Source organism: Strongylocentrotus purpuratus, unplaced genomic scaffold, assembly GCF_000002235.5.
Source record: "Strongylocentrotus purpuratus isolate Spur 01 unplaced genomic scaffold, Spur_5.0 spur5_scaffold_15, whole genome shotgun sequence".
Classification (NCBI taxonomy): Eukaryota; Metazoa; Echinodermata; class Echinoidea; order Camarodonta; family Strongylocentrotidae; genus Strongylocentrotus; species Strongylocentrotus purpuratus.
This window is the reverse complement of record NW_022145600.1, coordinates 9,779,807-9,804,342: the sequence shown is the minus strand read 5'-3', so window position 1 is coordinate 9,804,342 and position 24,536 is coordinate 9,779,807. Positions and strand designations below refer to the sequence as shown.

General features: G+C 36.2%; 1 protein-coding gene across 1 annotated transcript; it reads right to left on the bottom strand.

Annotated features, from left to right (window-relative positions):
- Positions 1 to 2,015: 2,015 nt before the first annotated feature.
- Positions 2,016 to 22,857, bottom strand: LOC100889173. The gene is made up of 8 exons (XM_011670070.2): positions 22,374 to 22,857; positions 17,040 to 17,099; positions 14,597 to 14,869; positions 12,944 to 13,087; positions 12,362 to 12,461; positions 10,508 to 10,654; positions 8,779 to 8,840; positions 2,016 to 7,988 (listed from the first exon to the last, which is right to left on the bottom strand). The coding sequence occupies exons 1-8, from the start codon at positions 22,581 to 22,583 to the stop codon at positions 7,470 to 7,472; spliced, it is 1,515 nt and encodes a 504-aa protein (XP_011668372.2). The 5' UTR covers positions 22,584 to 22,857; the 3' UTR covers positions 2,016 to 7,469.
- Between the last annotated feature and the right edge of the window lie 1,679 nt (positions 22,858 to 24,536).

Here is a 24,536-nt window from a genome sequence, read left to right as displayed (position 1 = left end):
GGGGGGGCGGGGTGGCACAGAATGTTTTTAAAAATGTGCTTCAAGGCGATGAATTCCCCTAAAATATTAGTATTACAAGAGAGACCGGGTGCAGGGAGCGATTTCTTTTTCTTCACTTCGTGTGCTGAAGGTGGAAAGTTATGCTACACCAATGACGGATCCAAGATTCTCCGGAACCGAAGTCCGATATTCTCTGACAGCCCCCCACCCCTACCCCATTCCAAAAAAAAAAATTATCACATTAGCATTAGCTTTGTTGATAATTATTCTGACAAACAACACCGAAAAACAAACGACAACATGCAAACAAACTCCCGTACTTGGCATTGGGCGTGCTGAGGATTTTCCACAATGCAGCCTAAAAATCAACACCCCACCGAGAGAGAGAGAGAGAGAGAGAGAGAGAGAGAGAGAGAGAGAAAGAAGGGTACGGGTGAAGAGAGAGATATGTATATAGCCCATTGTGAAATTAATCAAGAGAGAAGACGAGAAAGGGATGCAGGGCGGGAACGAGAATGGAAAGTAAAAAGGGGAATGTGAAAAATGGGTGGGGTCAGGGAACATTATTTTTAATCAATAGTTACAGAAATATTTCATGAATCGTATATCACATATGTCGCGTTTCCTCCACTTGAGCTCTCGGGTAGAGAATATCATATTTATTGCGTAGACCTATCTTTCATTTGCTGGATCTTTGTAATTTTATTCTTTGTCCATCCCTAAGACCAACAAGCAAATATTCCTTTTCAATAACTTCAATGTTATACAAAAAATATTCACCATCGGTTACACCTGTTTTATGTTGTCAATTCTGTTTTCATCATCACATATATTCTTAATCTCAGTTTTGTCCAATAAGCGACCGCCTCTCACTGGGACTTTAGACCAATCATCGTTCAGTATGCTTAGGGAGGGGCCCGGGTGGTTGTAATCTATCACTGATTGATATTGATCAGAAGCACTGTACATATTCGGCAAATATATTCTCACAAATGATTCAAAAAGGTTTTCGGTTTGAAGGTAACGCCTTCTCTATAGGTTGTGATAATCGATGAGAGTTGCTTATCAAGGCAATTTCTCCCCTCCCCTCCCCCTTTGTGTGGGTTTTGTTTAAGGAGAGGGGGGGGGGGGGTACAAGGGAGTTTTCAGAACATTCTGAGGTTGGGTAAGGGAGTGGATATCAGACCAAATTACAAAAGTTACAACAAATACCCCCCCCCCCCCCTCCCATCAAGCTAGAAATGGAAAGGGTCTTCATATTCAAATTTGCAAGGATATTGCCAAAGTTTCCGAAAAATATTTCCAGAATGATAAGTAGCTTTTTTTTTGCGATTTTCCGACAAGCCTATACTTCATAATTTGCCGGCAAAAATTAAAATGTGATTTTGTTGCCCCACACTCTACGCCTATGAGAGTATATCCGTAAAACATGTACATGTTGCTTTTCAGGCTTTGTTGTCATTGGATCTTTGCGTTTTGTGAATCCCTGTATATGTTGCTCTTTACATCGGCTTGATCATTAAATGCATGAATTGTTCTTCAAAAGTACCAGTTCGGGCCTACATCGTTTGTGATAACTTTGTTAATAAATAGTAGCTTCAATTTTAATCGAAGCTTCCGTTTATGACTTTCATTTTCATTCCTTCGCTTTCTTTCTCTCTCTCTCTCTCTCTCTCTCTCTCTCTCTCTCTCGCTCCTTCCCTCCTCTCTCTGTACCTCTCCACCCATACCTTTCTTTCTCTATCGTTTCTCCCTCCACCCATCTCTCGCTATCTCTCTCTCTATCCACATCCTCTCTCTCTCTCTCTCTCTCTCTCTCTCTCTCGCTCCTTCCCTCTCTCTCTCTAATTCTCAGTGCCTCTTTCTTTGTCTCCCCACATCTGACTTCCTATCTCCCGCTTCTCTCTCTCTCTCTCTCTCTCTCTCTTGCTTTCTCCCTCTTGTTTTGTTTTCTCTCTCCATCTTTGAAAAGTAGGCCTACATCAAACATGCAAAACACGGCCAAAAGCAGAATATTTCAGAAATAGGCACAATTTATATTCATTTGTTAACGAATACATAAAGCTTGTTCGCATGACCGATAGCTCACCTACATACCAATATGTGGCCCGTATCAAGATATATAAAAACATCAACTAATCACTATCTTTTACAACATTGTAATTGAGATATAAGCATATTAGCATACCATCACATGAGGTATAACCATGACTTGAATGCATTTACGGTATATAAGTATAAAAATAATACGTACAATACTATTGAGGTTCTCACAGGGGGTAACAGCTTACAGTATTTAAAGCATTAAAACAAAGAATTATATAAAGTCACATAACCATAACTGAATGTATATCGAACTGAATAATATATGTTATCCATTAACAGTGGATTATTACAAGTTCATACATGGATACAAAACTGTGATGTATTTCTAATATCAACATGCGGATTGACTATTTTCCTTAATCCCCAGTGATATCACCCTTGACAAATGAATTCAAAAAGTGTAAGAACAAAACTGAAAAAATAGAAAATGAATGCATGTAATCACACTAGATGGCAGCTGCAAAATTAAAGGATTTGTTTTTATCAATTTAATGATGGCATACAATGTAAATAATCTCTCTCTCTGTCTCTCCCTAACTTTCCCCCTCTCTCTCTCTCTCTCTCTGTGACCCTCCTTAACTATATACATATCTTTGACTCTCTCTGACTGACCGACTCTCTCTCTCTCTCTCCTATCCTTCTACTCAACAATTTTTCCAACACATTACATTCGCTATACCTGATAGCACAATTTACATTGATAAGATTATTCTTAAAGTCACAGATCATCCCTCTTTCAATGACAAAAATAGTTTTCAATTTGCTAGAGTTACAGTGTTTCAAATTTCAAGTTTTTAGATTTAGAAACTATCATTTTCAGGAAAATTTTCGTAATAGAAACATACCAAACACGTTTTTATAACATGCTTGCTTAAAGTGTATTCACCTCATGTCACATAACCCCAGCCAATACAAAAATATAAAATTTGCTACACCCTATCGTGCAACATTTACCAATGTAGCAAATCCTTCTCACCTGAGTTCCTTATGCTGTAGTCCAATCGATACCTCACATTTTTTAAACGATGTCCAATTGACCGTTTCTAAAAATACTCATCGTTTTATCTCTGAATTTGGCACTTTTTTGCAATACAGATCCACATGATGCTATATGTAACAATACTGATACTGAAAAGGATGATGTACTATTAAAAGTTTGACTCGTTCTATTCAAATTATGCTATTCTTGTAAGGTTAATCCGGACAATCTGGTTTCTGTACGCCATTGGTTAAGTACAATAAATCGGGTAACAGTATCTTGGAAGCTACTGTTATCTCCAAATGGCTTCCATGACCCAACTCTTCTAGTTGATAAAGAATAGGAATCAGCTAAGAATTGAGTTTCAACACCATCACATCTGTGTCTTTAAACTTTGGGCAACTATCTACTCCTTGTAATCATTCAATTTGGTTTTAAGAAAATGAGTATTATACAAATGCATATCAAAGTAAAGTAAATTTTCATTTCGACAGTTAAAAAAACAACAGTAAACAATGCCGGTACCAGCTTCCTGGCAAATCAGACCAGGGACCCCTTTCACAAAGCCTTTTTTCAATGACAATGATAAAAATCAGTGACAAATCTGCTGACAACCAATCAGAAGCAAGGATTTCACTAGCTTATAACAAAAACTGTAATTTGTCACTGATGACAAGTTTTGTGAAATGGAGCCCAGTTCAACACCAACATAACAATGAACTTCATGGTAATTAGTTGAATAACAGTTACTGGTATATCACAGCTTTTGTAAACAACACCTCATGTGCCTTACAATATCAATATCACATGCACTGAAGTTTGATATGAAATTGAATTAAAAAATCAAAATATTCTTATGCTCATTGTAATGATTAAACACTTTACATGGATACCTTTAACAAATCTAAATATTTTAGATGGATGACCAAGTCCCATACATATACAAGTAAAGTCACATAACTAATACCGACTTCAGGATGCTACGGAGAAAAAAAAATATGACCAGCCAAGTCAAGCAACTTTTGCGGCCGATAAACCTGCTAGCATCCATGAATGTCTGCATGCTGCTACTTCTACTAGTAAATATGATATATGGTGAAAAAAGAAACAAAATATTCCTATTAAACCAATAACCCTATTGCAATGAGAAAATTTATAGTTTTATCAAAATTATTTCAACAATTTTTGCATCTGAATTATAAATAAAAATTGCATTATTTAATCAAAGAGTATGAGATGTTGGGCTTGGGGACTTTTTATATTAGGTTTTCCATTTTTTGTTTATATGTCATGAAACAAAATGGACAAGAGTCTTCATTTTATTAATATCAATTCAAATAAAGTATGACTACTACTTCTTAGCAAAACCCAGAATGCAGTAAGAAGTTTCATTCTTACATAACATTTGTTTGGAGTTAATTAACAATGATACACAAATGAAGAAAATAAAACAAAAATATTTCAATCATGCTACATCTTAGCAAACCCAGAATGCAGTTAGAAGTTTCATTCTTACATAACAATTGTTTGGAGTTAATGAACAATGATACATATATGAAGAAAATAAAAGAAAAGTCTTCCAATCATTCTACATGTCTCACAAATCAGACTTGCACTTCAGGGGCTTTGTATCTTTGGTACACACGTTCACATTCATACATGTACAGTCAAACCTGCTTTAGTCACCACCTGTCTACAACAACCACATTTTTGGTTCCCCTTAAAAATGGTTTCTCATTGAAACATGTACTAAAGGAACCTGTCTACAAAGACCATCTGTATCCAACAACCACATTTTGGTTTCCTTTGAAAATGGTTTCTCATTGAAACACGTACTAACCGAACCTGTCTACAAAGACCACTTTTTGTGTTTCCCTTGGGCAGTCGCTATAGACAGGTTTGACTGTATCAACTTAACTGATCAAGAAGAAGGACTACTTATACCCTGTACTGAGGTCGCTCATGTAAGACTGAATCCGAAAGACTATTACAACTCTAGCCTTCGCTCCACCACCACAAGACATCCAACAAAATTTCATTCAAAAATATTTTTTGATATTTTGGTACCTGTTATAATTATTATTAATCAACAACAGAGATTAAAAATAGATACCATGTACTATCCAAATTGTTGGAGGGGAAGAATCTTTAGGTATTATTATTATTATTATTACTATTTATTTATTTATTTATTTTTTTTTTTTGGGGGGGTGTGAACCTCTGAATTTTGTAATGCTTGGGAAAAGGAGTACAAATAGAAAATCACTGATCCCAGTTTAGGTTGATATATATGGTATTTTGTTATTATCCCTTAAGCAACTAAACCACCTGAAACCGCCCCTCCTTTTACTCACTGAAACGCCCAAAACTGCCTGCCCGTTTTCCTCCGTTTTCAACGCGCTGTAGTATCCCTCTATGGGGTCTACCCTGATAATGTTATACGTGCGTAATCCTTACAATGTCTACAGTAGGATTCTGCATAGAAAAATAGCGCATGTTTCATATTGTTCAGAACAATGTAAAAATGAGAGTAATATTGCAACATCTTCCAGTGAGTAAAAGGCCATTTTCACAAAATCTCTAGTTGCTAATGGGTTAATCACCTTTGATTCATGATTTGGATGACTCCATGTCACTTCTGATCTACAACACACATTGTAACAGGTATATACAATTCCCATTTTGACGAAATTACTTGATATCCAGCAAAATAAACAACAATGGACTGTTCATTTGCTACATTGTGGTTTATATGAAAACAATATAGGCTAAAATGTTCTAAACTACCTTATATTTGCACATTCCCTTAATGAAGAAAAAAGTAAAGAAAGAAAAAAAAGACATCAAGAAATGCAGAGCCATTGTACATGTATACTGAAAGCTACATAAATGGATGATACAAAATATATGTGTCTAGATAAACTAGTAGTGCATCTGAATACATGGAAAGTCATTTCCATCATTGTTTTTTCTCTTCTCAAAAAGAGATAACTTTGTAATGTGTATGAACATACTTTCACTTTTCTGCATCCCGTTTTCTTATTAATCAAATAATAGAACAGAGTATGTGAGCTGCTTTGAATGATCAAAGCAATCTGCATACTATAACAGTTAAAAAACACAAAGCTTTAATAGCAATCAACCATGGTAACATTTTGATCTATTTTATGATCAATCAATTGTTTAAAGTAATCAGTTGCAAAATAGCAATCAAAGGCCATCTCCCTCTTTGTGCTAAAGTTCAAAAGATCAACATTTCAAATCCTTGTTTCCTCAAAACAAACTGTGATTTTTCCACACATTTATGATTGCAATAAATTCAACTCTTAGTGGATCTACTTGATCCTAAAAGAGTAACTTACAGGAGTATTCTATGCAATATTCTGGACACTGTTGTGACAGTAGAAAATATTTGTAAGGTGCATGTCGGAGAACAGCTGTTTCTATTGAACCTTGTTTTGTAAAGTAAATCCTGATAAAATTGTCTTGATGGTAATTCCAAATACAAACTTTCTTGCATAAAATGCTACCTAAGTGCGTAGGTGGTATTTTCTTCAAACTAGTGATGTGATTTTTGTTATGACTACGTTTAAAGTCAAGAAAGCTTCTACTACTTTGAAGAAGAATGAACATACATTTACTTTCACCATTTGCGTATGCAGCTCAAGCAGACCGCTTGTACACAATACTCCTAACATGAGTTCATACCATACTCTCTAGTATAACTAGAATTTTACGAGAGAGCAAAATTGTATGCAAAAATAACTTTAGCACCAAAACTAGCCATCTTGAGTTACATCACTTATGATGCCAACATTTAAAGGGAGGAATAGATGGCATAAAAAAGTAGGAACGGGGGACTTCGTTTCTGAAAAGACACCAACTTCTTTGAACATCAAAGGCCACACTACACCTATTGAGTATAAGATGATTCAAGGCCTTTTTGTAGAGTTGCATTGTGACTTTTCATTGTTTTACACCTTCTGACAACAAGTTACAGTGTTAATGAGTTATGTACAACTAGGGAGATGGTGATAGGTTATTGGATACTACCCCATACCGGCATGGTAATAACCATTGTAAATGTTCTCATTATTTTAAGATGCATTGATGTCTTTCTTCCTACGTGCAATGCCACATGACATCACATAGCTGTCGATCCGAATGATAAACTTGCCGTTTTCACCTCCCAGGCATCTTTTCCCAGCGTCGGATCAAACAAGACGAACGTGCGCAGGAGAACTGTCAAGATCAATGGTGGTGGAGGTGGTTGTGACTGCTTTATGCATAACCGTGCGGCACCATCAAGCACATCGACGTCTAGTACATTGCCATTACGATTTGAATTCACACACTAAACCCATCGGTGTCTTTGATCGTAATCTCAGGTGTCCTTGAGCAAGGCCTTCTCCTCCTCACAGACCACTTCCTCCACCGGCTGCAGGGGGAAGGCCATCATGATCTTCTGCCTCTTAGGCCAGTGCATGTCAGGGTATGGCAAGAACATCACCGCCGACCTCTCCCGCGGCACGATGATCTCAATGTTCTCGTAGACGCTGAAGTCTCGCAACCGGAAGATCAGCCCGAGCGCCGTGAAGACGAGGATCTCCGGGACCTCGAACGTGACCTCCTTGACCCAGGCGAACTCGGTGAGGAACGTGGCCATGGTGGTGACGATGGCAAAGACCATGGTGTAGACGGCGCAGACCAGCCGCAGCCTCAGGTAGATGTCCCGCTTCTTGAGGAGTTGCTCTTTGAAGCCCATGCCATCTCGGAAGGTGATCTCTTTCTGTGTCATGATGGCTTGTGTGATAATGATCTGCCTGTTGATCAGCTCAATGTTGTAGGAGCACCATTTGAGAGCACGGTAGATCACGAAGACAATGCTGCAAACTGCAAATGCCTGATGATAGAAAAAAAAAGATGAAGTTGTGGTATTATTATTTGGAGTTACTTCACCCAAGGGCTACATTCTCCTTTAATCCCCTCATTCTACATGTATATTCTTCTCCATTTCTTCCCTTTAGTCTTCTTTCCTTTATCCTTATGTTCTATATAATTTGTATTATATGTATGTATCATCTATTTATCCATACTTTTTATGCATTTGATATTCTGATAAGAATGTATGTAAATTATAAATCTTGTATAAGATTCACCTGGATGGCAATTTTTTTTTTTTTTTAGAAGAAGAAGACAATAAATAATATATTCTATTCTTATTACAGGATGATGACGATGATGAAGATGGTATCTTACTGATGTAATCTATATAGCTTCCAATACTCACTTCTATACTCCAGTGTATACCAGTCATCTACATTATATAGTCAAATCTGCTTTAGTGACCACCTCTCTACAAAGACCACCTGTCTACAACAAGCACATTTTGTGTTTTCCTTTGGCGGTCGCTGTAGACAGGTTTGTCTGTAGTAACATTCTCATCCTTATGTAATCACCAGACATACTGCAAACCTTGATGTAGTTTGAAATATTTCCTACAGTAATATATCTCATAGTGACCACCTACACAAAGGCTGTTTGTATGCAACAGTCACTTTCACTGACCCCCCCCCCCCCTCCCCCTTCCCGGAAAAAATAAAATACCTGTTATGAAATCCGTCTACATTAGCCAAATAACCATCTCCCTTAGATGGTGTTTGGTCAAATTTTATTTGTATATTTTTACTCACCATAAAATAGCTATGAACCCAGACCACGCAGATCACTGAACCCAGGAAGGCAAGAAATAATACTGAAATAAAAACATAAGAAGGATATGAATCATCTTGTACTCTCCAGAAATCATAACAAATCTTGCCAGTCACATTAGGCCTGTCTTCATCAGCTTGAGATTGCCAAATATTCCGCTATTTTCAGACTTGGGATATTATCCCTATGCTCAAAATCGCGTCTTCACCAAACAAACTAGCTTGAAAACTAATCTCGAGATTGACGCATGCGCACTTCAGAGACCGACTTTATGACCAGCGTGCGGATTTAAGATTTTACCCGCGCTGTAAAACATAAACAAGTATGGGCTGTGCATACATGAAGCGCAGGTTAAAGCATTATGCTACAAGCTAGTTTATTTACAAACATGGAAAACCGGAAATCGTTGTGCATGATGGGATCGAGATATTTGACTCCGTACTTAGGTCTGATGCAGATGGGCGCAAACTATCCCGCTATTTGGGAAATAGCAGGATATTTTGCAAACTAGACTGAGATTTCTTGGGATGACAATCCCGACCAAATATCCCGCTACTTGCAACTTCGGGCTGATAAAGACGCAAATCAGCTGGATAATTTGCGATCGGGATAGTTCAAATAGCGGATATTTGGCAATCTAAAGCTGATGAAGACGCGCCTAGTGGGACAGTATGGAAGTGATACCTAGGTGTACTTGGCAAAGAAAGTGTTACATTAGAAAGCTGTTTGAAGGCAATCCAAACAGCTGTTAAACAAGTGTCTTGAAATTCCATGTCACTTCCGACTGATAGAAACCTACAAAGAATGTTGCTTGCCTGTAAACAAAACCACAAATTCCCATGCTTTCTCAACAAATTTGCAACCTCAAACTTGTTTTGTTTCCTTAGCTAGTGTATTTGTCCAACGTGTTCTTGGTTAGTTTCCTGCATGAGCTTCCTTTGTTTATGTCTTGAAATACAAGTATCCAGGTAACAAAACCTACTTGATGGCTCGTTGCCATAAGTTTGTCATCAGATAGCATTATCCCAGTTTTCTTCACTAACACTTCTGACATATACTTCTATCATGGGCTGTTTACATCAAATGGTATAACACACTTTGTTTTATAGCAAGCAATTTAAAGTGCTCAATCATGAATAGGAGAGTCTCTTTTACATTGTTACTGCCTAATGGACTTCAGCTTAAGGATAATAATTGGCAAGCAAAAGGTCACACATGCCATGAGTAAGACAAATGGGACCTGGCTACACCTCTGATGTGACATTTTATTTTCCTGAAGCACCCAGTATGACACTATTGGCATTAAAGGCATCGTTTAACAATGTTAAACCTATTAAAGATGCATGGCCCTACGTATTATCACCGTCTGTGATATGGTGTAATACCAAAGCCCTAAATATGTTACGCTTCAAAATGTTCATGAAGTGCCTCAAAAAGTAAAAATCCTTGAGAGACCGGTTTTACCATACTCGTTTTACCCAATAGCATGTAGTGTTATAAAAACTGTTAAGAAAACAAAAAATGGAATTTTGATTTCCAATCAGAAATATATTAATCATGAAACAGGCGATCAGCATTAATACCCGTTGCTTCAGTGCTATGTAGTGATCGCCAAATTGCCTACTTCACTAACAACTATATACCAACGCATGAACATCTTTGATACGTGACCACTGCTCTACCACTGAGCCATTGAGCCACCTTTCTTACCTGGTAGAAGGGCATGACGGATGTTCCTGATCTTGGGCCGTACCACACACCAGCCTTCTGAAGCCAGCATCATGGCCATGAAAAGCATTGCCTGTTCTGCACTCCTCAACACATAGGAGGTGATCTCTAGCCATCGGCACTCCAGACCTATCAAATACAGGAAAATAATAATAATATTAATATCAGATTTTTCTATAGCTCACAGATCCACCACGCAAGGTGTTTAAGGTGCTCCAACTATTACCCCGGGCTCTGCTAGGCAGCCGATTTTGGCGCTCACAGAATTCAAGGAATTGCTTCCTAATGGTACCCATTTGACACCTGGGTGGAGAGAGGCAAATGTAGATTAATATTTTGCAAAAGGAAATCAGTGTCATGGCGGGACTTGAATCGTGGACCCCGTGATACACAGTCCGACGACTTATCCACTAGACCACCAAGCCTACTACATATTTGAAATTAAAGTGTACACCTTATATTCCAAGGTTTGATGATGTAAATGTTTGGATCGATCATTTCAAAGATACCATAGAGACTTCCTCTGCTATGAAATAAGTGGGGTGTTTCACAAAGACTAAGATTAACTTTAGGTGGGACTTAACTATGGCAGGCCGTTCATGCCACTGTTAGCTCTCACCATTATGATCTTTAGATATCATATTTTCCTTTAATGACTTATCCAAAAAATACAATTGTTTGTAACAGGTGAATAAAATCATTTGTAACAAGGCACTTGCATAGATTTGTGCATTTAATTTGATATACATTACAAAAATGGCCTATGGGAAACATGTAATCTACAAGATTTCAACAACATGTTACTTGACCTGTTGCAGACCAATAATAATCATCAAGTGAACGTCTGAAGCTATTTTTAAAGCTTGCATGAAAAACTCTAATGATAGAAGAAAAAAATGCCTCTCCTTTCATCAATATTGTCCTACCATGCGAACATGATCAGTCAATTGTACAATGTATGAATAGCTCAAAAGGTCAAATTTAAAACCCGTTTTAGATTTTCATACAATAGTTACTATTTCACCTCTTCCAAATTTCCAGGCTTGCCTGAATATTGTCCAGGAAGGTCACTTGTGACTTTTGAGGTTAATTTTGTTTGAAGGAAGAGCCTGTGAAACCATTGTTATTATGTGTGTCCATTAACCCCATGGTTCCTTAAAAACAGGTATTATTGGCATATCCTTGACTTGTAGATGGCACAGATGGCACTGTTTAATACAATAGCACCCATAGAAGAAGTAGGGCTCCACTCAAAGGTCATTCTATTGTTTACAGTGAATATATTACTTCCAGGTCACAAATGAACCTCTTTAAAAACAAAAATACAATAGAAAATGTGTGATTTTACTGTGAACAATATAATATTGACCCTTTTTTTAACCCTAAAAAAGGCCCAAATCTCTTTTTGTAATTTAAAGAGCTAAATAGCTTCTCAAAATTTGATCAAAAAGTTATCTGAGAAAAATTTGCATTTGCATTTTGAGGTGGTGCAGTGAAAAAAAATACACAGGGATCGGAATTCCCCCATGAAATGCCCAAAAGAGACCCCGAAAATCAGAAAAGAGCCCTCATAACTTTGCATAGAGTTCAATGCAAAACAAATTTTAGAGTGCTATTTTCATGCAGGCGAGCTTAAAAAGTAGCCCCCCCCCCCCAAATAAATATTAATTTTTCCCCTGAGGTGGTGTATCCATCCAGCAAATTTATAAAAGAATACAAAGTTTTCTGGGATATCACAATTATGCTGACAGCCAAAAGAAAGGGAATTCTATATTTCAAAGTTTTTCTGGCTCTCAGCAGACACTATTCAAACAGTTTTCTAATTGAAATACATACCGGTAGCATTGATGAATTCCCATCTAATGATCAGGATTACAATGATGACAAACTTGAGAGCTGGTGCCACAAACAACAACTTGTGCAGTTTATTGGAGTACTGAAAGATAGAAAAAGGACAAACTTTTTGTAATGAAGGTGTACTTACAAGGCATACATTCTGTAAAGAAAAAAGATTTTTGTGAAGTCTACTTAATAAGATTAACTTTTTTGGTACATATTTGCAAATTAGGGTCACCGACAATGCACATACCCTGTAGATAAATTCTGCCAAGGATAGTAAGCAAGGTATTTCTTTTATTTCTCTTTCTTTTAGTTTAAATGTGTATCACAAAACTTGTTTACAGAAAATAAAAAATAACAATAACAGTTGTCCATAATATCTGGAGGGGAGAAGGGGTTGGCAAAGATGTAGTCAAACCAATTTCGTAATTCAATTTAATAATATTAAATAATAATAGCTCACATTTATAATGCGCCTAATACTTTGTTTCTAGGTACACATAAAGATTAACTGCCTACAAAGACCACATTTATCATCTCCCCTGCATGGTCTTTATCTACAGGTTTCACTGTACTCACCCAGTAATACTTGATCCAGTTAATGATCCATATAAAGAGTAACGATCCCCAGACAACAATGAGGATTTTATGAATAAGCAGAAGTGGCTCTTCACCCTGGCTTAGATGGCTATGTCCATTGTTATTCATCAGGGTCAGGTTGGCCTATGGATGGATACATGAATGGGAACATTAGTTATCTAATGTGATACGTGTATAATCAAATGTAAGCTTTGGAATAGAAACACAGGAAGCAGGGATCGTAAGCAATCTCATAATATTTCCTATGAGCTGGAGACAGTCAGTACGTGATATTTGGAAGTAAAAGAAGGAAAAGAAAAAGAAAAGAAGGAAAAGAAAAAGGAAAGAAGAAGAAAAAGAAGAAGAAGAATGAGAAGAATGAGAACAAGAAGAAGAAGGAGAAGAAGAAGAAATGAAAAAAAAAGGGAAAAAGAAGAAGAAGAAGGAGAAGAAGAATGAGAAGAAGCAGACAAAGCAGATGAAGCAGAAGGAGGAGGAAAGGAAGGAGAAGTAGAAAAAGAAGAAAAAGAAAAAAAAAGAAGAAAGAGGAAGAGGCAAACGAGGAGAAGAAAGAGGAAAAGGAAAATAAGAAGGAGAAAAGAAGAAGAAGAAAAGATTAATCCATAAAACTGTGAGGACGGTATATCTTGATATATTTCACTATATTGCGTAAGTCAAGCAAGTTTACCTTGAACTCAGTTTTCAAGATCGAGCATTATAGTTGAAACAGGTAGCAAAACAAAATTGTGGTTTGTTTTCCAAACATAGCATTGGAAACAAATAAAGAGGCACATGTTCCTTTATTTATCTTAACTCCGCATGAACCTTCTAAGGATGTGAAATAGTGAAAGAAAAAATATGTCAGGGCGCCATGACTTCTAAAAGCGGGTGTCCTATCTCATTTTCAAAATCTGTGTCAGAAATAGAACGAGGTCAAGTTTAATCAAAGCCCAAGAGTTCACCATGTGACCCACAACACTAACATTTGCTAAATGGTTTCAATTAGAGCACAATTTCATGATATATGTGTCCCTCCTTCGGCTTAAAAAAAGAAGGGGAAAAAAGAAGCTTATGAAGAAATTTATAGTACACTCTGTACAGCCTTTCACTTCTTGAGCATGATTTACTATATATCCATGCTTGCCAGCCATAGCACTGATGGGGTCAAGTATTATCTTGCATATTTACCAAGTCTGATCGAGCTATCCTAAAGTCAAGAAAAGTCTGTTTTTGAGATCCTATGATGCTTTAACATACATGTAAATCAATCCCCAATTAGACATTCCAAAATCGAATAATCTGGACGATCTAGTTTTTCCCTCTTAGTTGTTGACCTCACCCTGAAAACAACTTGATATATATATCGAGGTCATATTCCTCTTTCCCAAATGAAAATCAAGACCTACCTTCTACATGTGCTTATTTGTTTAAATCTTTTTCTTTGATTTACGACAAAATTTAAATTCTTTCACCTGAATCTACCTCAATTAATGGTTCATAAAAGATTGTGACTTATACGTGAATCAATATTGACTTCTAGTCTGTCAAATCGACAGGTATAGGTATGCTAAAAGGGAGTGACATACAAGATAAGAGTCAAAGTTTCAAAGTCCTTCTTGTGTAAATAAATTCCATTTCAATCAGTCAATTTACCCAGCATGGTTCCTGCTGCTGTTGGGCGTGAGTCCCGTTGAATGCCCCTTGCCACGGACACTGGAGTAGCATGAACTTGTAGTACTCTGGCTCTGGGAAGAGCGAGTTCAGCAGCCAGGAGTGACAGGGGTTCCCGGAGGCTGCGCCTTGGTTGCGGTCTGAGCACAGGACATGGAGGCTCTTACAGAACCTGGCGGGCTTCTGAGAGTAGAGTCCATTGTACTGGAGGGACTCGCAGACGGAGTTGAGACGACTTGTTCTGGGTTCCAGCACCTGTTGTATATACAGAGATAGAAATTAGACATCATTTAAAGCCCCACTGCACTCCTTACAGCTACTTGTTCCCTCTATATATATCAAATAATGCCTAATCGGTGATCATTAATTGGTCCCCATGATCCTCTTTTTTCTTATGTTACGTGAGAGCTGATTTGATGAGATAACCAGCTGTCAGTGACCTTGCAGGGTGGTCTAGTCCCTCCTGTACACTAGTACAGATGGGCTTTAATAGGGATGTTCTCTCTAAAGTGATCTGACATGAACTCTGGCGACGATTGCTCCAGGCTTTATTTCGTCACAGATATAGGGTTAGGATTAGGATTGCATACTAGGGTCTTAGGTTAGGTTCAGAGTCGTTAGTAGCACTACATGTAGGTATAGGCCTATGGTGTTCGGTCCAGGGTCAAAGTTACAAATTCAGTTAGTGCACATGTAGGAAATTACATGTAACACAGAGCATTGGTCACAGCTATCTGTGGGAGCATGTGTTGGATCGACAATCTCTCTCTATAGTCCCAAACTCAATCGTCCTTGGTTTTATCAGGATCCCGCCAAAACTAGTTCAGAACCATACATCTTGGAAGAGATCAAACCTGCTCACAATAATGTGTAGTACATAAAGGAGACAAACAACAACATTAAACAGACTTAGTTCTCTATATAGTCCCATAACCCTTGGTTAACTGTTTTCAGGTTGAATAGCGTATTCACTGCATGGACAATGGGAGGTACAAATAAAGGATGTTTTATTATCCCCTTTAGTCCTACATCAAATGGCGAGACATACCAAAGCAATCACATGTTGGAAAAAATAAAATAGGCCTAGCATTGAATATAAAGGCCTTCGATAACAACAAATTTTTACATGGACCTTCTACCTCATCTCTTCCCTCCCAGAGCTCCTCGTTTTCTGTCACCTTCTCTTTCTCCCTCGCGTTTCCTTTCTGTTCTACTCCATGTGACTCCCCCCCCCCCCCCCCCTCTCTCTCTCTCTCTCTCTCATTTGTTCTTTTCTCTGTTCTTTCCTCATACCCCTTTTCATGGAGAGAAGGGGTGAATGTTTCAGAGCACTTTTTAATTCATTTATTCTATGCATTATGTGCATTATCGAGATTCATTTTTAAATACCAGCTTTCAAGTTAACATGTCAGTTTTGTTAATGCTATTATTGCTATTATTATTATTGTTATTATTATTATTGTTGTATTTTCTTTGTATCTTCGAATGTTTTTATATAATGTTTATGTTGTTTCGATATTTGTATATGTACGTCACTCGCCAGTGGAGGATGAATTTCTGTATTTTTTAAATCAAACAATAAATTATCTTGAATCTTGAATCTTGAATCTCTAACAGGGACAAAGAATAGTTCTCACTGAATATACTAAACTGATGTTGAAATGTTTTTCTCCTTACATTCACATGTACATGTACAAAACACATGTAACATATTAGTTATTACAAAAAACTATTTAAAAAGAATTCCCTCATAGGAATGAATATAAGTGTCAACAAATAAGAGCTAATATGTTCCTGCATATGGTGACTCTTTGCCAACACTACATTCTGATCAATACAGTTCTTGCATAACTGCAAGGTTATTTAAAAATAAAAAAATAAACTTTGCCAAACTGTAAAACATACAATGTGTCTTCATACAGGGCCATGTAACACAAAAATCTTTATCTTTTGATTGTATCATTTATTTTTGCAATTTATTGCATTGATCACTATGTAAAAATAATTGCTTAGCTGAAATGTTTTATAGGTCCAAATTATCACACTAACATAATTGCAGATATCATTTCTTTTTTACATAGGTCTTGTGCATCATACATGTACATACTCTTAAATTTTTAATCCGGAGCCCCTTCCTAAAAGTTAAAGTGTAGAGCCTGTTTTATAGGCTTACATATATACTAACATATCTTTTAATTCTTGTGATGTTCATGTGAGCAGTTGTACAAATGTAGATCAATGTAAGAAGTTGTACAAATATAGATTAAATGTAAGAAGTTGTACAATGTAAGAAGTCGTACAAATGTAGATTAAATCATGAACCTGCACAAGCGTGATGTAGTATGCATCAGAATTATACGACTCCAAAAGGTATTCAGTTAAGTTAGTTACATCTATTTATAGGCAGATTAAAATATATACTTACATCTCTTAGTTCTTGTGTTGTACATGTAAGAAGCCAAAGATCAGGCCTTGGACCGATGACCTAAAACAAGAAGAGAAAGATACGGAGAATTAGGAATTGTATAATGTGAATGGGTATAGTACACAGTCATGCTACATTTTGAAGATACCCTGTCTAGAGTACATGTATGTTCAGTTACATATGAATTAAAGAAGAAAAAAGGGGAGAAACAATTTTCGTTGGGTTATACACAAAAGCTGTATGTTTAAGTCTGGATCCCCCATTTTTTTTTAAAGGGGACCAAATTAGCAAATAGACCCTAGAATCTCAACCCATTACTGTTATTGTGCACATGGGTTAATAAGAGACATGCACAGGTAACCATACATCATACATTGAGATAAAATTCTAGATTGACATGACAAGATACAAATGTAAATAAGAAGAAACATTGATGTCGTCAAGGTTTTATGTCTGTTTCCTTTGAAAAAAAATCTTAAAATTACAAGTTCTCCAACGACACATACAGTTGTATATATGCCTTGATCTCCAAAGAAGGAAAGAAGCTGAAACCATCTTAAATAGAAAAGGCACTACAATGCATGTATATAAATACAATTATTATTATTATTAAATACAAGAACAGAGACATACACATACATTGTACATACATGTAGTCATCACTTGAACCACCATGAACTGAATTATAGTAGGCCTAGTTCTTATTCAAACTGCCTGTATCAATTGTTCATTTGATTTACACGTAGTTGATAGAAATAATTTTGACTATTAGAATGAATTTCAGTGCACTGCATGAATCACAATCTACAGGTATCCATCCCCATATAAAAGTAGGGTATTGTTATGTACAAAATGGCTTTGTACGTATTTCAATGAAATAACTGAACTGGCACAATTGGATTAACTTGTTTACTGCAAACAACTGCAATGCCTATACATGTAATACAGGTTCTAGCATGCCTTTTTTCCTTTCTGTGCAAAAAAATGGGGGGGGGGGGGGGGGTGGGGAGAAAAAGAAGACCAAAGAGGAGCACACAAAAAAGGAGGAGGAGAAGAAGGAGGAGGAGGAGGAGGAGGAGGAGGAGGAGGAGGAGGAGGAGGAAGAAAAAGGGAAGATGAAGAAGAAGAAGAGTTAGAGAACTATATTTTAATTGGCCTAGTGGCTTACAAATACAATGACAAATTCCAGCTTCATGGCAACTTGCACATTTTTGTATGCACATGTACATGAAGTTTGAATACCTTCAACCTATGTGTGCCTGTAAATAGTTTCAACTTGAATCACCCTATATTTTGGATCTGGATATCATATCATATTTCATATAAATCTCCTGTCTTTGTCTTTATCTCTGTTTTAAGGTGTCATCACTTCTATGGTGAAGAAAACCACTATATTAGGATTTTCATGATGTACGTGAGTGGATTATGTTGCAATATGATACAGTTAAATTGTGTTGCAATATGTGAGTAAATGGAGATCACGGTACATGTATATAAACATGTGTACAGTACATGACATACTACAGGGCACTAGTAAAACAATCGAAAGGAAGGGGGGGGGGGATCAGTTATAAATATACAACTTGCATGTCAACTTCAAATAACGTTGAAGTATAAATTTCTAGATTGATGTACCTCTTGAGAAAAGGATTTGTAGTACTCCTTCAACTCTTAGATCAATGTGATCATCTATGAATCATCAAAAGAATCTAGATTATTAGATCAAATAGCTCTTTAATACAAAGTTCAATGACAATTTTTGTCACTGAACTTTCCAAGACTTAATTCGATCTACAATAAATCTAAAATCTTATTGTCATTGAACTTTTCAAGAGTTCTAAAAATGTATAAACAAGCAATATATCATCTTTTCAAGAAGTAATACAAACCTAGAATTTTGCAATTTGCCGTTCGATTACTCATAAACACCCACATATTCTTGGCATTGTCAGAGTGTATTAGGGACAAAGCTGAATGCGCACTCACTATTACATTACCAGGGACCAGGGAGTGGTAATTCCCTCTAAAACTCCCTGCTCTTTACACGGGCTCGAAGCTTTGTACATGAACATGTACGTGTAAATGTTTTAATGTATGTGACCCTTTCTATTTATTCATTTCGTATCTTTAACATTAATGAAAAATGTAAAATATAAATATACAATACAAATTCCATTGAATGATACTTTTATTATAAACAAATGTATTTAACAACATTTTAATGAAAACATAATACTTTAGCTATAAAATATACCTGTTAATGGTTGAGATAGCCCAGTAAGTATTTGGCTTTTACACCAATTAGTATTATCTCACTACCTACAGAAGCAATAGACTATATTAAATCTCCAAAGTTTAAAATATGAAGCACTACTAATATGGTCACCCGAAGTTTGCTCAGGTGACATTCGCTCCAATAACATTAGCTTTTTCGTTGTATTTCATTGAAGATAAGCGCTTTTTCCCCTCCAAAACCTTAATGAAATTAATAAAGCAATGTAATGCATGACTGCTTTGAAAGTTCCCTTTCATAAATCCAAGCCTCTTTATTTCTTGATTTAATAACAAAAGTGAAAACAAACAACATAAAGACTATATTCAGATTGTTGGATTACATCAACATTGTCAAAACAAACTCACTTTGTCCTTGGATGCCAAAGACATCTAGTGAACCTCTCAAAAGGGAAATGTTTACAAGTCCACAGGTGCATTCAAGCGACACTTTTTCACCCTAGAAACACTGTTTTCAAAGACGTTTAGTTTAAAACACGGTTGCGTTCAAGTGATTTTTTGTTGGTCGTAATAATAAATGTGTTGAAAAACACAAACATGAAATGTTGAAAAAGATGCGTTTTGTATCATGATTCTGCGCTACAAAATCGCGTGAACAAACAGAGATCTTACCGGTAAATCTATATGATTCTATAACGTCATTATCGTGGCCTACTTTTGGTTTGGCCGACAGTCGACCGCAAACGAATTCAGAAAGCACACAGAGAAGTTGACCTATATTTCCTGGGTCAAACTGTACAGTGTGATGAGCAGTGGCTGCATGGGCTTGAAATGAGCGAGAATCAGTGTTGATGAAAAAATTGTTTGAACGCTCTCCCGCAGTAAACATGCTTTTTAACAGTGTTTTGATTTGTGATACATGTTTATGATTCTAGCTTTAAAAAAAATTGCTTGAACGCACCCTGAATCATTTGAATGAGAGTCAAAAAGCTTATAAATAAGGACTCTTCAGTTTGAATTTGGCTCTCGATGTTTGAGATAGATAAAAGTATCAAAAAGTCTGATAAGATCTCAAATAACAGGAAGCCAGAGAAAAGACATTTCCTCTAATTTGATGCCTTGTACACTTTCTGAGGAAGATGAAGCGGGGAACCCTGGTTCAGAGTGGATAACATGAACAAACTGATAAGAAGTATTGAAACTACAACCGAAAGAAAGAAGTATGACAGGAATGTATACATAAAATTACGATTTCAAGAATTCCAAGTACAGTCCATTTCACAATTTCACAATTCATTGGAGTTAACATCGCATGAAAAGAATATGATTACAATTTGGTATATACATTGTACTGTAGACAATTCTACATTATATTTCTACGCAGTCAAATTACCAAATGAGGTATAGTACATGTACATGTAGATGTACACACAAGATTCAGAATCTAGTTTTTTATAAAAATTATCTTCACATGAACCCCAAGAAGGGATGGGTATAGGTGGGATCTTGAGCTTAGACAACTCTGACAAGAGTACACAAGACACCTGCACATACATGTACATGTATTCACAACAATAATAACAGGAGGGTGGAAATCTACAAATTTTGATATACCAGTATGTGCTAATGCTGCATGTTTCATTGATGCAACCTAAAATATGTAGGCCAAGAATTGTGAGTCATACATGTTTTTGTTACCATAATTACTTTTTTCCCCAACAAATATTTTCTTAAAACAATTTTTTGTACAGAATGCATCAATCTAAAACAAGTAATTGCATAAGTTTGGGAACGAGATAACAATTTACTACATGTAGGATAAACCTCATCGCAGGAAAATTAGGCTTTAAGATTTCAAGTAAAAAGTTAGTAACTACAATAATTGTGCAAGTACAGACTGCATGTATTGTACAGTACATGTACATTGTAGGTGACCATTCCTCAAAAATGTGAAGTCTAAGTTCATGGTTCTCCATAAACTTGGCCTCAATTTGTTACCACATTGGAACTGTCCCGAATGTCAAGTTTTTTCTTGATTTCAATTAAATACAGTCATGGAATACTGACCAGTGTCGCAAACGCTGGCTCAGATCTTCATATTTACATCTACAGGTAATTTTATAATGTTATGTTTTTAGAGTTTCACCTCTTGAAAAGGTTTCCAACATTCATACCAACACATCATCATGTGTTTGGACAGGTTGGTTTTCGGAACAGTTGATTTAAAACAATACCCGGCACTGTGAATTTGAAGAAGTTCACAAGCAATGTTCTTTTAAAATTTGTGTTGAGCAATAGTATGATGGGCAAATATTTATGGTTTATAGTGCTATTTGGTACAATTTTTTTTACTAAAACTACAACAGCAAACGCGACAGCTTTTCCTTTGATAAGTTTCCGGACTCACAACCTCTAGTCATACACCTCCTCATTGAATTATTTCACACATTTGTAATTTTGTTTCCAATAGTCATGGAATGAAAATGGTGGGATCTTTCAGTTTCATGTGTATAAATCAAAGATATTTACTTATAATCTTACTCAGTTACTGACAGAGATGAAATGACAAAAGAATTTCAATTTAGACCTCGTCTAAAATGCCTGCTTGTACAAGTTTTTAAGAACTAATTTTGCCTTTTGACGCTCTCTCTCTCCTCTCTATAAAGTAATAAAGACTTCTGTGAAATCAGACAGTCTAGCTCAGTGGAATACGGAACATAGTCTATCCCCAAACAAGATAGATTGTTTTGGGTGGGTCTTAATTACCTCATCTTTCCACCGTTAAAAGTAAGATTAAGTCTAATGTTAGATTTGGAAGAATTAGAGTGTAGATTCTAGACTGCTCCAAGTCTTTCTTACTAATCTTAGAGAAATCTTAACATGATCAACATGATCAAACTCTCATTAGATCAAACTACTCATGATCAAACTACTCAAGTCTTGGCCTTAGTTGGCCTTAATTTATCCTCTTAGTCTTACCCACCACATTACAAATACCAGACACTTATAAGCTTAAATAAAAATTGGACTAACCAAATCCATACTAACATCTCGATCTCTAACTGATAATATGCTATCAACACAATACCATATTGAACCTACCTCTTGCAATGGGCAAGTTGCATGAAACTCCAGTGTTCCAGTGTTTGCGAAGCCAAAACCGTCGGTTCGAAGACGAAGTGCCTCCACACTGGCTTCCTCGGAGCCGTAAACGAGAGTGACATTTTGGTAGAAAATTCTAGCTTCTGATCGCAATATATTCACCGACAAGACGAGGAAAATTACACTGCAAAACATCAGTAGATTTTCCATGATTATTGGTGTCTCAGTATCATTCTTCGAAGTCAGATTCTCAGTGAAGCTTCGTTGTCTGAACGTCAAAAGTAGATCAGCTGTTACATCTTCAGATGATCAAAGCGATATTCGACCTTTCCGCTAATGATATGCGCTTTCTATGCAAATAAGCCTTTAAAGCTGGACGGTTCCATAATATAATAGGGGTGATTAAAACATATGAAGAACAGTTGGAAAATATTAGTCATATCTATGGTAATTCATTTGATATCGTAAGTTTAATAACATTAAATAATATTATTTGTATTACATTTTGATAAACAATTTGAAGTTAAGGTTCAATAAATAAATCATGGAATAAATTGCACCCCTTTAATCGAATAGTTGTTACTAACAGACTGGACATGGACACAAACAATGTTTGTGTTTTCTGTTTCGACCCTTGGACTCAATTAATCCCCAGGCCAGGGACACGCTCTGAACCTTTATTTTGGGAATTTATTATTTGACAATTATACAATTACATAACATAATTTGATCTTCGTTTTTAGACTATATCGGCTCGAATAAAACTACCCTTGTTTTTACAGCACGCAGAATTTAACAATCAGTATAAAATTAAAAATTAAATCGCATTTAACTGTACTAGACTATATAGCTGTAGAAATTATGTTATTATGCCTACTGTATAAATATTTTTAAAAAATATAAAAGTCGCACTTGTACATGATAATTCAAAGTATAATATCACGTCGATAAACATGGACACCAACTAATGTTTTAAAAAAATACACTTTGTAAATGTTAATCAATGAAAAGTGATTGCATGGTGAAAATTCTACAGAATACATTCCTTGATTGAAAATATCTGACTCCCCCCCCCCCCAAACACAAAATAAAATAACAACTACAACAACACACAACAACAACACTTCCGTTTAATGGTCCAATCGTTGGAGAAGCCTTGCCCAGCAACGTGCTGTAGTCTGTTTCTCTGATCTGCATGATAATACTTTTACAATCAGGATTGATATTATATATATATATATATATATATATATATATATATATATATATATATATATATCATGGAGTTATACAGGCCATCGTCATTTTGACGATTTCAGCAAGTTATAGGTCTATAGCTATTGAAAACATGCAAAGAGCAACGATCAAATTATATTTGAGAGATAATGCAATCTTTTAGCTAGCTATAGCTGCATAGGTTCCTTTTAAAATGACAATTATCACGCGTCTCTGTATTAAAGGCTAGGGCAGCCCTGACACATTGTTTACTAATGGAGTAGAGTTTGCGCACAAGTTGTTTGTTGCAATTATTATTCTCAAAATTGAGCCCCTGTAAAATTTACTTGTAAAAATTAGACAGGAAATATGTACAAAAAATGCAAAACTGAATATTTTCTTATAATAATAACACAAATTATCTTTGAATAGTGAAAATGAATACAAACCTGCGTGAATATGATAAGATTATGAGCTTTTTATTGAATTAGGTGTAAATATCACCGTTAAAAAAGCTGAAGAACTACGCTAGTGTTATAATACACCTGCACACGCAAACCTCGCGTGTCCTATTGTTGTGGTGTGTGCATGCATTTGATGAATGACGGGGAATCGGGACTAGGGGAAAGTTATGTTGCAATACGTACCATCCGATCTTCTTTTCAGTAAACAGATATATATATCTTCTTCCGTATCATAGGCATATAGCCACAATGCCTGCATATGTTTTTTCATACAAAAAGAAATGAAATACAGTAAGAAGCCGAAACGGCCGGAAAGAGAGAAGGACGAGAGGATCAATTATATTAACGAGAGGAATTAATTAGGAGGAGCATACGAATATTTGTTAAGAAAGAAAAGGTGTTTGAGCTAGGAGAAAAGTTGATATGTAAAAGGAAAGATCATAATTATGATAGCGAAGTATGATAGGCTTAGCGAACATGATGA